The sequence below is a fragment of the Notolepis coatsorum genome (genome assembly GCF_963971535.1).
Source record: "Notolepis coatsorum genome assembly, chromosome: 6".
NCBI classification, from domain to species: domain Eukaryota; kingdom Metazoa; phylum Chordata; class Actinopteri; order Aulopiformes; family Paralepididae; genus Notolepis; species Notolepis coatsorum.
In genome coordinates, this window is record NC_140170.1 from 91997517 (window position 1) to 92012516 (window position 15000).

The 15000-nt window shown below is 46.3% G+C and overlaps 1 protein-coding gene across 1 annotated transcript in view; it reads right to left on the reverse strand.

The window, feature by feature from the left end:
- cdh22 (cadherin 22) overlaps positions 1–15000 on the reverse strand; it is a gene marked incomplete at both ends in the record, with an annotated part of 232963 nt that overhangs the window by 21843 nt on the left and 196120 nt on the right. Inside the window, one exon of the mRNA XM_084315683.1 lies at positions 1319–1468. Coding sequence (XP_084171809.1) covers positions 1319–1468 — 150 coding nt within the window. The remainder of the gene's footprint in view (positions 1–1318; positions 1469–15000) is intronic.

Genomic DNA, 15000 nt, shown 5'->3' on the forward strand with positions numbered 1-15000 from the left:
CCCCGCTTTCTAGTGTTGCACAAGGACCAATCAGCATGGGTATGGGTGGGTTCATTTTCAATTGATGGGGATTTGATTGGCTGTTTACCTGTGGTCGCAAGATTAATAACGTTAACGTTAGTTCGGCCAGATAAACCATTTAAATATACTAATTAAAATGGTTGGACCTGTGAGATTTGTACTTTGTACTTTGTAGGTCTGCATTTTAAATGTAAGGAGTAAAAAGTATGTTTTTTTTCTCTGAAATGTAATGGAGTAAAAGTACAAAGTATACAAACCTAATAATACTTGAGTAAAGTACAAATCCCCCAAAACAGTACTTAAGTATTGTAACAAAGTACAATTACTCAAGTACTTTACACCCCGGCGCACATTATATTCGGTCACCGAACCATGATTTTTAGAGAAAGGCCTCCAAAGTTTGCTGTACATTTTGAGGCATTTATTTAGATGAATAAGAACCATAAAACTAATTTGGTGCTGTAAAAAGTATTGCATCAGTAGAATCCATTGCTCATCAGAGCTGCCCTCATAATATTGGTGTTCAACAGTCGTACTATTTATTGTTCATGTGGATTCATTGATCGTATTGATTAGGCTAACTAAAGTAAAGGACGAGGATTGTATTTATTTCTCGGATCAGCTGTGAGAAGTGGCGCTGAAGAAAGTTGTTGTGTGTGTGTGTTTCCCGCAGTTAACATTATTGGGCGAACAAGAAGAATAATAAATGTTCAGCCTATTGGAATGACCCTGCTGTGTTACAAACTTGTCATTCATCTGTAGTAAAGGAGAGGGAACGAGGGGAGAAACAGCCTGGTGCTGCGGTTGTTAAATTGCTCCGTTCTCCGCTTGTCATCATGCCTTTACAAGCATCAATGTTTTATTTATCATCTGCATTTGATGATAAAATCTAAATATTCTGAAATCCATGACTTTGTTTATTTGAAATCAGATGAAAACCCATCCCTGCCTTGTATAAAACTAAGCATTTCCTTCATAATCTCAGCGAGACAGAGTGGGAGGGAGAAAGAGTTCTGAGTAGGACCAGAGTAGTGTTTGCTGCTAGCTTGTCATCATGTCTTTACAAGCTTCAACATTGTATTCATCATCTGAATCTGGCTAAACGAGTTTGATACTCTGAAAGCCAAGACTTTGTTTATTAAATTTAAAAAACATAATTATGATTATGTTGACATGAATCCACGTCTATCTAGAAATGCACTGTTGCGACATCCAAAAGATTTTGATAGAGCATGTCACATATGGATAATGATAATGTTACTAGTGATGATAATAGCTGTAGTGATTCAACTCCTACCCGTGTCACAGCCACAGACGCGGATGGTCAGAGTGCCCGTGGAGCTGAGGGATGGAGGACCACTGTCCACCACCAGGATCGGCAGGAAGTAGACGTTCTGCTCATGGCGGTTGAAACCTGAACGCTGGGTCCGAATACCCGCCGTGTTGTCTGTGGTCATGAGACAGAGGGGGGGGGGGGGGATAATAGAAAGTGAGAGCAACAGGTGAAATACAGAAGTTGGACTCCAGGAACAAAACGTTGTATTTATCCTTTTAAATTAACCAACCTTCCCTGGCATCTCATTAACACAATGGCGCCCATGCACAGATATATCCGGCTTTCGAATCCATGCTTAATGGACCGAAGGACAGATATATCCGTGGCAAGTTGTTTTGGCTTTTATTCCATTTTAATAACCTATTCAATGTCGCCGAGCTGCACTGCAGATGTACCCTACTCTTTGAATTCGAGAAAGTGCATTACCGGCCAGATCCTCTTAGGGGCGCTATCGCGATAATGCAGTGTTCCCTGTGGCCGAAGTTGTCTTTTTTTTTGTTTTATCTCTAATGTAGTTTTCTACTCACCTGAAGCGATAGCTATTGTCTGTTGCACGGAATACGTTTTGGATCACGGATTTCACTATGCAATAAGGGGATTTATCATCAGCCAATGGACATATCGATCTATCAGATGGCGATCGATAACGGGGAAATGCTCGGGGGGATCCAACCGGCTCATGGTAAGATCTTTTTCACGTAAATTACAGCCCGATCAGGCCTTGTTATGATACGATACGATCAGCGTATGTGGCTACTTAGACGAACACGGTTATTGGTAATCAATAATAAGAAACGACGTCCCCGTCCCCCCCCCCCCTTTCATGCATACATGCTTGAGGATCGTGCCGATCATATGCAGTTTGAGTTTTTGTAGCTTATGTATAACCGAAATGCCATTGGATATAACGTTAGTAGCTATTAGCCCTTTATCTCGCCTTCCAGGAAATATACTAGACCAAATGCCGTATAACGCTTATATTCACGGCGCTATAAAATGACAACATATTGATGCATTTTTTTTTCTTTAAGCCATTTTGAAGGGACGGTTTATGGACTCAATTGACAATGATAATGGACAGATAGCAATACTATAAAGTATAGATTTAGCTCTACAAACAGCCCCAAGTCTGTTTACAAATGCTGGTCGTCTCTAGTGATTTTAGACTCATCCCAGTGGCCGCCAATGTGTTAAGACTAACAAAAGCATTTACTGTGAGAATACAGGCCCTCGCTGTCCTCTCTCATTCTATTTTAAACAGAGTTCAGAGTGAAAGGTTGAGCATGGAAGCTTGGTGTGTGTGTGTGTGTGTGTGTGTGTGTGTGTGTGTGTGTGTGTGTGTGTGTGTGTGTGTGTGTGTGTGTGTGTGTGTGTGTGTGTGTGTGTGTGTGTGTGTGTGTGTGTGTGTGTGTGTGTGTGTGTGTGCGTGCGTGCATGCGTGCATGCGTGCGTGCGTGCGTGCGTGTGTGTATTCCCCACACTCATCCCAGCTAATCAAATGCATACAGTACAATACTATTGTTTTAATGGTGTCTGTGTTACGAGCCGCTAACCTGGCTAGCTGAATTAACCTTAGCTAGTATCAATATTGTAAATAGACTGTATGCTTCTGCAAACATGTCAAAAGAGCCAGTGCATAAGAAAGTAAAATACAGTCAAACAAAACTTAACTTCAATGTTAAATCCCTGACTTCCACCACTCTGGAGCCGCATCTAATATTTCCTTTTCTTGGAATCTTTCTTTTAGCTGACTGTTTACATTTACATTTAGTAATTTAGCTGACGCTTTTATCCAAAGCGACTTACAAGTTCTGTACGACAAGTAATCAGGAAGGGCACAACTCTATCAGCTGAGTAACAATGTACATCAAAGTGTTGAGTGCTACAGTGTAGGTTAGTTTATTAGGACAAGTGCATGACAGTAAGGTTAGTTAGGGTTAGATATTTGTATTTATTATATATATTTTTTTCATTTCAGATAATGGTTGAAGAAGTGCGTCTTTAGTCGACGACGAAAGATTGGACGGGTTTTGGCTGTCCTAACTGGGGTGGGTAGTTTACCATTGCTCCAGCTCCAATTTCAGATGTCTGTTGTTTTCAGCACCATGGACAGTGACACTTCATATTGAGAATCTATGGACATTTGAAAGCTTGTTTCTAATTTTGAGGAAAAGGTTATAGGCCTTTAGCAGCAATTATACTGTAGATGGATTCATCATCACTTGTTAACTAATTTAATAGGCTATATATATGAATTCGTAAAATTGAATAAGGGAGCAAAAATGTTAAGCTATTTCTGTTTGCTTGTTTTTCCCAAGATAAAGTTTGTTGTTAAATATGTTAACTGAATATGTGTCTTTCTCTACCATCATCTTCATGGGACAGGACCAGCTGACTGATTTAATTGGACTCTTATGCCCAAAGGCAAAACCTATTCAGCATGCACAGCCAACCAGCCAAGAGTCAACAACACACGTTTGGAAAGTCCACCTGAATTGGTACTTGTTCATGTGAAAGTTCATGTGAACTGTTTACTTGATGATATCACAGCCACATACACACAAACCAGTGGTGGAAGAAGTACACAGTTCCTTTACTTAAGTACAAGTAGAAATACCCAGATAAATGAATACTCTGGTAAGAGTCCCCCATTAAAATTCTACTTAAGTAAAAGTAGAGAAGTATTTGCTATTGAATGTACTTAAGTATCTAAAGTAAAAGTATGTATTATATATGATGTTTGTGTATTCCAGTACTTGGGAACATTCAATTCTCGATCCATTGACCTCTAAAGGTTATGTTAAAGTGGCATGTGGTCCAGTTACACTGCTCTGATTACGTCCTCTTGAAGTTGACAGGCTTCAAATGTGAAAGTAAAATTATTTAGTTTTTTATGCAAAATATTTTTCTTCAAAGTAACTAGTAACTTCTAAGTAAAGTCACTTTAACTGATAAATGTAGTGGAGTAAAAAGTACAATATTCCGTTTGAAATGTAGTGGAGTTAAAGTATAAAGTTCCCTAAAATAGAAATGTAGCTAAAAAAGTACAGTACTTGAGTAAAAATACTTAGTTACTTTCCACCACTGACGCTAATACGCACACACTAACACACTAACACACACACACACACACACACACACACACACACACACACACACACACACACACACACACACACACACACACACACACACACACACACACACACACACACACACACACACACACACACACACACACACACACACACACACACACACGTTTGGCCCCTGCACTTCTGAAATGAATCTGGTGCCCTTGCTTAATACCACTGCTAAGCAGGATCCATCATGTCACGTTAGTTAGCGTGATGCTGATATTCACACTCCACAATCCCCCACAACGGGGGACTTTATTAATGCTGTCCCCATGTTTTATGTCATTCAAACATCTATCCCACAATAAAAAGTGTCTCACACGTCCTCTTTTGCTGTTTCCTGGTTAGTTAGTACTAACATTAAAAAGTGCAATAATCGACCCCACAATGCAACGTGTCTAACATCCCCTTTAGCTGATAGCAAACATTAGAGCTGCTATGTCAGCTGCCAAATGTTACAACTAATGCTAGCTAGTGTCAAAGGTGCAGGTCACCTGTATTTAAATAAAGATGATATTTGATTTAGCTCTCATGTTTGGTAGCTAATGGCAGCACTACTGGTAGCTGTGTGGGGTAGATTAGGAGGACTGAATACGGCAGCCATTCTACATCTAAACCAGGTTCCTGTAAGCACTCACACTAGTTATATATCGTATTTGCTTCGCGTCCCGCTCTGAGCCTTATGAGATATCCCTTATCTCCTATGATACCTATTGTATCTCCCACGAACAAAAACTACATGCACCCCACCTGTATGGGGCCCCGCCCCCATGGTGGCACCGCCCATATAGCAGTGACTCTGGTCACCAAACACCCTTCCTCTATTTTCGTCCCAGCGTAATGGCTGCGTGCACCATACGATAACTAGTAGAATGAAAAGATTAAGGAAGGTTCGTAATGTTGAGGGCTTACCGGAGGATTGTGTTTCCCTGGATTCTCCGGAGCTTGTTTCGACGACGCATGAGACCTATGCTGGTGGTTCCTCGGCTGACGGCGACGGACCGAGGGGCAGCGTACAAGGTTTGGCTAACGGGTCGGCTTGTACAAAGGTGAGGTCTGTGTCAGTAGGCATCGATGTCGGTGTTGGTCGTGCTGTGGAGTATGTTTCGGCACCAGGGCCGGGGCGGCTTGGCGATCATTCCACTGTAGTGGGCGATGTCCTGGCGATCCTGGAACATGCTGTTAACGCTAATGCTACTACTGCTTTTTCTGCTGACACTGATGTTGACGCTGGAATGTCTGATAATCCCCGCCGCGGGATTCCGCTTTTCCCTCCTCTTGCCAGCTTCATTGATGAAGGTCAGTCGGTGGTGGATGTGGGGGGGTTTGCTGAGCTCTATTTACCTTTTTTACGGGTGAAGGGGCTGACAACGGGGTGCAGGCCGGGGGTACCTTGGCTGAGCAGCCAGGTAGCTTTTTTCCTGTGCCCAGGCGGGGATGAACGACGTTCTGCCCGGCCGATGCTTGATAGCATATCGGCTCGGAGGGTGGCAGTATGGACGAATGAGTGGTATACTGCTGCAGGATGGCATTTAGCGGCGGCCAGTGTTATGGCTCAGCTGGCTACTTTCCTATCCAAGATGGCGTCGGGTTGTAGGTCTTTGGGTCAGACCGACATTGTAAACGTGATTCATGTTTGTGGTGTTATAGAGATCTTGACTCAGTCGCAAGCTATAACTGCGGGGAGGATTCGGATGCTATCGACTTTGGTTGTTAGGCATGCTCTTGGGGAAGAGGATAGCTTTTCTCTCCTCACGACTCCTTTTTCCACAGATTCTGTTCTGTGGAGGCGCAGGCGGTTATTGATCTGGGTCCTACACCGCCTCACGCTGTGCAGCCAGAGGTGGGAGCACGGTCTCGTCAACGACTGTGGCGAGATCCTCGACAGGCGGCCATGTTTCCCCCGCCAGTGGTGCCCTGGTTGGAGAGTCAACAGGGTATCGCGAGGCCGACAGCCTTGGCGGCCGAGGGATCGGCCATTTTGGGTGATTTCGGGTTTGGTATACCAACCCGTCGTCATTTTGCCGCGAGCAGCCCGCTCCCCGTTCAATCCGCTTTCTGTTACCCTCAGAAGCGGGGCTCTGAGCGTTCTCCTTTGGCTGCGGGCCGCGAACCTTCATTGAAGCGTATGCGGCCCCATTTTTCGCTTCTCATGGGGGCAGGGGCTGACACCCAGTTGATGGCTGAGCCTGGGTCTGTCCGTGAGAATGTTCCGTCGTCGCGTGGTTCCTACACCGCAGGTTGTGGGTGGGTGGAACCTGGTGTTACAGCTGCCACTAGCTCCAGTGGTCAGCAGGGGGACTCGGTGCCTCTTCTGTTGAATGCTCAGCAGGGGTTACCCCGGCTTCGCCCTCGCCAGGCGGGGTATCGCGCTGTTGCCTCCCACTCCCGTCAAACCGGCAGTGGTCTGCAAAGGAGAGGCGAGCGTGATTTGAGTGGTAGCAATATCACTGCAGGGCTTCGGCGTGTAGGAGCCCATGGGGTCCTCATGCCTTGCGTGTCTAGCTGCGGAACGACTCCTCAGCATGCGCTGGAGGGGTGTTCAGGGGGCGAGTGTGTGTCCACAAGTTTGGTGACAGCTCCTCCCGTATCAAACCGGCCCTTTCTGTCGGGGTCCTCCCTTGGGTGCTTTGCACGACGGGGGGGACCGGGCCAACTATCTACTGTTCCTTGCGGCCCAGCGTCAGTTGGCGGCGGGGGCACTGTGGGATTATATTCACATATGGCGACGGGAATGCCTTTTGAATCGGTGGATGCGGAGAACGTTAGAGGCGGGGCTGGTTTTGCAGTTCGCACAGCCCCATCCTCCGTTCTCAGGTTTGGTACCGACCCTATTGTTAGGGTCGGACGCGGTGACAGCCCTGGCCGACGAGATCCAATCTCTGTCGGCGAAGCAGGCCGTCGTTGTGGTCCCGAGAGAGGACGCAATGTCAGGCGTCTACTCCCGTTATTTTCTGGTGCCCAAGAAAACAGGGGGGGTCAGGCCTATACTGGATCTGTCCGCGTTCAATCGGTTGATTGTAGCGAGACCATTCAGGATGTTGACCGTCCAACTCCTTCTGCTTGCTGTCAGGAGGGGGGACTGGTTCACCTCCATAGACCTGAAGGATGCGTATTTTCACGTTCCTATTTTCCCTCCTCAGAGGAAGTTCCTACGGTTCCTGTTTCAGGGCGTAGCGTACGAGTACCACAGAATGCCGTTCGGTTATTCTCTGGCTCCCCGCACATTCACCAAGTGCGTGGTGGCTGCTCTGGGGCCTTTACGTCGTCAGGGGATACGAGTCCTATTCTATCTCGACGACATTCTACTCCTCAGCCGTTCAGAGGAGGTTGCCAGGTCTCATACTCGGCTAGTGGTGGAATTCCTCACCAGCCTGGGTTTTGCTGTGAATTGGAAGAAGAGTACCCCTCTTCCCAGTCAACAGGTGGAGTACTTGGGCTTGACATTGAGGTCGAAGCCCATGCTTGCGACCCTCTCGGAGCGGCGTCGGTGGGTTCTCCGTCGCGCGCTCGAGGGTTTCCGTCTGGGAGGGACGGTTACGGCGCTGCAGGTGATGCGTCTGCTGGGCCTTATGTCGGCTGCTCACGCGGTGGTTCCTCTTGGCCTCCTCTTTATGAGGAGGATACAGAGGTGGTTTACCTCTTTGAGAATGGATCCGGTGAGGGACAAAAGGAAACGGTTGACGGTTCCTTTGTCGATATGGGGAGACCTCGCCCATTGGAGGAGGCTGGGTATCCTCTCCGTTGGGGTCCCCATGGGCAGCAGGGGCTCACACGTCACGGTCTTCACCGACGCCTCTCTCACAGGTTGGGGAGGGGTGCTTCGGTCCCATGCAGTGGGGGGCAGCTGGACAGGTCATACTGGCCCGGCTACCCTGCATATCAATGTGTTGGAGTTGAAGGCGGTTCTTCTGGTCCTCCAACGGCTCCACCACCTGGTGGTGGGCAGGCACGTTTTGATCAGGACGGACAATGTGACGGCGGCGGCGTATATCAACAGGCAGGGTGGGACTTGTTCCGCCCGCCTGCTCCGGGCGGCGTGCAAACTGTTGCTATGGGCATCCCGCAGGCTGCGCAGTCTGAGGGCGCTCCACGTTCCTGGTACGGAGAATGTGGGGGCGGATATAATGTCTCGGGGCGGTCTTCGTCACGACGAGTGGGAACTCCGCTCCGACATAGTCGAACAGATCTGGGATCGGTTCGGGAAGGCCTCGGTAGATCTGTTTGCGTGCCGAACGTTCTCACAAGTGCCCCTTGTGGTTCTCGCTCAGTCGAGCAGATCATCCCCCCTTGGGGGTGGATGCCTTCTCGACTTTTCCGTGGCCGCCCGGTCTTCTGTACGCCTTCCCTCCTGTACAGCTGTTGAGTCAGCTGTTGGAGCGGATACGGTGGGAGCGCAGGACGGTGATCCTGGTCGCGCCGGACCGGGGCACGTCAGTGTGGTTCCCGGTCTTAATCCAGCTTCTGATCGCTCCTCCTTGGGTCATTCCGTGGTCGGAGACGGCTCTCTCACAGCACAACGGAGTGTTTTTCCAACCTCCGGTGTTGGGTCAACACCTGGTGGTGTGGCTGGTGGGAGGGTGAGTCTGGAGAGGATGGATCCCTCTGTGGTTGATACCATCCGGTGTGCGCATGCTCCCTCCACTGTCGCGGTTTACGCGGGCAGGTGGCGTGCGTTCCAAAAGTGGTGTAAGGGGGGGGGGCTGGGACCCAGTCTCCTGCCCCCTGGATGCTGTTCTGAGTTATCTCCAGTCTCTTCTTAATAGGCTGTCGGCTTCGACGGTGAGGGTATATGCGGCAGCTATATCCTCCTATCATGAGGGTTTTGAGGGGACTGTTTTGTTCAGCCACCCTCTTGTGAAGCGTTTCCTGCTTGGCGCTCGATGCGTTAAGCCGGTGCAACGCTCCTTGGCTCCGACTTGGGATCTTCAGTTGGTCCTCGGTCGGTTGTCCTTGGCCCCGTTTGAGCCGCTCGAGCAGGCGCCTTTGGGACAGCTGTCCTTCAAGACCGCGTTCCTACTGGCTGTCACTTCCGCTAAACGCGTAGGTGAGCTCTGTGCTCTCTCGGTACGTCCAGAGTGCCTGTCTTTTCGGACCGATTGCGGTGCCACTCTGCGACCTAATCCTGCTTTCGTGCCTAAGAATATCCGGAGTTCCTTCCGCTCCCGGGATATTGTGGTTCAGGCTTTTCAACCTCCTCCTCACGCTAGTGAGTTGGATGCGGGCCTTCACATGTCATGTCCAGTCCGTGCTTTGGGGTTTTACCTCAGCCGTACTCAGGACTTCAGGGTTACCGACCAGCTTTTTGTCTGTTACGGTGGGGCTCGTGCTGGTAAGGCACTGTCGAAGCAGCGCCTGTCCCATTGGTTGTGCAAGGGTATTACCCTCTGCTACATGTTGGCTGGGCAGGATCCCCCTGGGGGCGTCAGGGCGCACTCCACTCGTGGGGTGGCTGCCTCTGCCGCCCTCCTGGGTGGGGCCTCGGTGGAGGACATCTGTGCTGCGGCTTCATGGTCCTCCCCGGGCCCCTTTGTAAGGTTTTACCTCATGGACATGACCGGGGGTTCTGTCTCCCAGGCGGTTCTGGGGTCTGTGGCCTTTCCTGCTCCCCGTCCTTTGGTTGGGTAGCAGGAGTGTATGGGTATGGGCCAGTGTGTTGAGTCACACGTGGTTCCGCCTGTACGGTGTGTTCAAGGGGTTCTAGTTCCCTCTTGTTCGCATTCAGGTGGAGTTGACTGCGCCCCCCCTTCATTAGGAAGGATGGGGTGACAGGGCTCCCCGCACCCCTTGATGTGGGCTTACGGGTCCTCAGGGGGTACATTTGTCGGGCCTCGCGTCCGCTCTTCCCCATTATCTCATAAGGCTCAGAGCGGGACGCGAATATAAATACGATATATAACGATAGGTTATGTAGATAACCTAGTTATATTAGTATTGGCTGAGCGTCCCGCTCTGCGCGGCCCTGAGTTCCCTCTTGAGGGATCTTTTCCTGGGACAGGTTTTGGCGAGGAAGGGTGTTTGGTGACCAGAGTCACTGCTATATGGGCGGTGCCACCATGGGGGCGGGGCCCCATACAGGTGGGGTGCATGTAGTTTTTGTTCGTGGGAGATACAATAGGTATCATAGGAGATAAGGGATATCTCATAAGGCTCAGAGCGGGACGCTCAGCCAATACTAATATAACTATAATCGTTTATGGCACAAGAGATAATTACATCATCTGTGGTATGTTAGGCAATAATAATAGTAATAATAATAATAATAATAATAATAATAATAATAATAATAATAATAATAATAATAATAATAATAATAATAATAATAATAATAATAATAATAATAATAATAATAATAATAATAATAATAATAATTATTATTATTATTATTATTATTATTATAATTATTATTATTATTATTATTATAATAATAATTATAATAATGATAATATTGATAATATTGATAATAATGATAACAATAATAATAATAATGACAATAGTGTTGTTGTTGTTGTTGTTGTTGTTGTTGTTGTTGTTGTTGTTGTTGTTGTTGTTGTTGTTGTTGTTGTTGTTGTTGTTGTCGTCGTCGTCATCATCACCATCATAAATAGCTAATAACTAATAATAACATGTTGAAGTGCAGATGCTTGCCCAAGCACTGAGAATGCGTTGTGCTGTGTCTGATATTGGAAGCAAGCTGACAGATGAAACGCTGTGTAGAAAGCACCACCTCTTCCTCTTCAGTACACTATGTACTAGTATGAATAAATAATCTACCACAACGGGTACTGTAGTTCAAGGACACTGAAGCAGGGGTGACAGGATTGCCAAGTTAAGCTCTGGGTTGAATCATTCCAACCTGCAAAGTGAATTGGCTGTGTGCAGTTAATAACATTCATCATGTGTTTCTTTTGTCAAATAAAAGTGCAAGAGAGAGCGAATGGGAGAGGACCTACTGTTTGAAATTAAACTTCACCGGTGTGTGTATGTAGTACGTGTGTGTGTGTGTGTGTGTGTGTGTGTGTGTGTGTGTGTGTGTGTGTGTGTGTGTGTGTGTGTGTGTGTGTGTGTGTGTGTGTGTGTGTGTGTGTGTGTGTGTGTGTGTGTGTGTGTGTGTGTGTGTGTGTGTGTGTGTGTGTGTGTGTGTGTGTGTGTGTGTGTGTGTGTGTGTGTGTGTGTGTGTGTCTGTGTGTGTGTGTGTGCATACTCTCTCTGCAGGAGACATAGACAAATGTAGTGCTGCATACAGGAGGAGGCTTTGACAAATATTGTCAGAGAGAGGCTTCTGTGGATAGACTTGCATATAAGGCATACCGAGCAATTTATCTCCAGCAGCATATATCACTGTCGTACAGCCCCCCCCCCCCCCCCCCCCACCCCCCAAAGCACTTCTCTGGGACGCATGCGACAATCTTCATATTATCATATTACAGTTTATGTACGGGAAGTTTGCTGAGTGTGACGTGACGCCCCTGACATTGTCCTTTTGACTTTTCCACACGGCTCCTCTTCCCTGAAGCACGTCCCCGTCTGTACCTGTCTCTGAAAATCCTCTTTTTAGAATTATTTTGGGGGAGGGGGGTTTTGTTTGTTTTGTTCCACCGCAGTGAACATTCACAAACAAACAAAGATTGATTAGAACAGGTTCCCGGCTAATTAAGTATGATCAATAATGTGATTGATGTATGCCTTCACGGAGGTTCCAAATGAACGTATACATGACACCGTGGAAACAAGATAAACAGCTGCTCGTTTGCGGTCGTTGTTCACGATTCCTTTCAATTGTCGGGTAGAATCTGGAGGTTTATGCATCATGGGAGCTCGGTCTGAGACTTGATGTAAAGCTTCCCGGTAGAAATATGAGAATTATCCCCGTAATACATCCATGTGACTTATTTCACCTGCGTTACCCCGGGGCGCCGACTGCCCACCCACACACTTTTTCAAAACAACGTCCCTTTCGCAGTGAAAAGGCCATTTCTAGACTAGAGGCAATTCAATGTGAAATGTGGCACATTAAATGCAAAGGGTCTCGCCATGAGATTGAGGTTTTCCTGTTTGCAGACTTCTAACAATGGCAAAAAAGAAGGAATTTAGTGGCACGGAGGAGGAGGATGGGGATGGGGATGGGGGGGGTGCTGGTGCCTTTTTGTCCTAATGTGTCAAGCCTTGGAGACAGAAAGTGCTGCGAGGCTGTGATTGGGGAGGAGGAGAAGTGACAGATTGAATGTGACAGGTTGACAAATGTGTCCATGAAAACAGACAGTACGCTGGGACAAAAAAAAGGGAGGAGGATAAAAAAAAAAGGTCTGTGTGGGGTTCTGTTTGTCTTTGTAATACCTCCATAACCCTGCGGTGCTGTGTGAACGTCTACAGACACACACAGACACCTCACACAGACACACACACACACATACACACACACAGACACACACATCAGGCACCCTGTGACGCCCCTCCCCCGCACCCCCACCTCCAGGGTCCATGTGTGCGCAGCTGCAGCTGACCCTCTGAGTGCGGTTATGACCCGTGCATGTGTGTGACAGTGGAGGTTTCTCTATGACAACACGTGAAATACAAATTCACTCATAATTCATAATTATTATTAATTTACATATACCTATATATATATATATTTTTTTTTTTTTTAATTATTATTATTATTTTTTATTATAAATGTTTTCCTCTGTAAAAAAATGCCAGTGAATTTTTTTTCTTCAAAAATGGCCAAAATGTACAGCTCTGAGCAGGTCTGCACTGCAGTATTGCCTGCAGTAATTATTCGTGCAGAATACTTCACAGGTTGACCCATTGTTAAATAAATAATAAATAACAGCCAATCAAAATAGGCTATTAACTTCATCTAAGCACGGACTGTGCAGTTAAACTCTTGCCATTGAATGGGGGATTGAATGATTGACAGCCTTGACAATCCAATAATACACAGAGGTTGAATGATTGGCAGCCTTGCAAATCCAATCAGAGATTGCTGCATCGCACAGTCAAAACGGGTCCAGCTGCAGGTTCGGAGGATAGGTTTAGCTCGGGCCAATCTCAAGTTTCTCAAGTTTCTTTATTAGTTGTCATACAGAAGTACAGAATAATTTTATACAAAATGTAACAGAAAGAAGCATTTTGTATAAAAGTATTCTGTACTTCTGTATGACAACTAATAAAGAAACTTGAGAAACTTGAGATTGGCCCGAGCTAAACCTATCCTCCGAACCTGCAGCTGGACCCGTTTTGACTCTGTGAAACATAGCAAGCTAGTAGAGAAAGCTGTGTACAGCTATAACAACACAGGCTAAATTAAACTTTGCGCCAACATTAGGACCGAAGTATAAACCAGCAACTGAGCAACATGAAGAAGTGGACTTATGCATCTGGATCAGAAAAAAAGTTGTGGATGAAAAAGTAAGTAGGCTACAGTGTTTGTAAAAGCTTGTATGCTAACAGTAGCTAGCCAGCTTAGCCTACATCACAATGATGATGCTAACTTACTGTACACACTGTAGGGCTGGGCAATTAATCGAAACAGAATCACGATATCGATTCATAGACCTATGCAATCTCATTTCTAAGTTATGACGATTTTTCTTTTATTACATTTTTTTTTTTTTTTTTTTACTTTTTAAATTATTTTATCTGGGTTGAACATGATTTGTGGAACTCCCTCTGGTGTTGTGGTCGTGGTATTCACTGACCTTTGGGAAGTATTTCGACATGCACATGGGTATCTTAGTGGTGTGGTGTATCTTGTAGACCAGGCCCATTGCAAGTTGCTGTACTCTGTTGTCTACTCTAAGCCATCCTAGGTTGTCAAAGTGGGCAGGGGTGAGGTGGGTTTTAGGAGTAAGGTCAAGCAGTAGTCTGACCAGTTTGTTTTGTGATGTTTGTAATCTTGTTTTTAGTGCCTTTGAGGTGCTTTGGTACCATGAGGTGCAAGCATAGTCGTAGTACCCTTGAATGAGTGCTCCTGTTAGAGTCTTCAAGGTATTCTTGTTTACCAGAGAGGAGATCCGGTACAGGAATCTAGTTCGTTGGTTGACTTAGTTTTATTACATTGGATCCCATTTTGTCACAGGAAAGATTTGCCTCTATAGGATGGAACCCAGGTAGGTAATTTCATCTTTCCTTTTAAGATAAGATAAGATATTCCTTTATTGATCCCCTTGGGGGAAATTCAGGCATCATAGCAGCATGGGGGAAGGGGGGGGGTACAGGTAGTGAACACAACACAAGCAGTGTAAACAAATAGGTCAATATAATTTACTATCTAACTAACTGTAATATATTTTCACAGTGTCACATAAGGTGCAGTATGCATAAGGTCGTGTTATGATTTACTATCTAACTAACTGAAATATACATTATTCATTATTCACAGTATCACAGTATCCACATAAGGTGCAGTATGCCTAAGGTAGTGTTATTGTCCTCCTTGGGTTCCTATTAGTTCTAGGTCGATGTCTGGCAGCAGTCCCTGCCCACTGTTGTGGAGCCTGATGG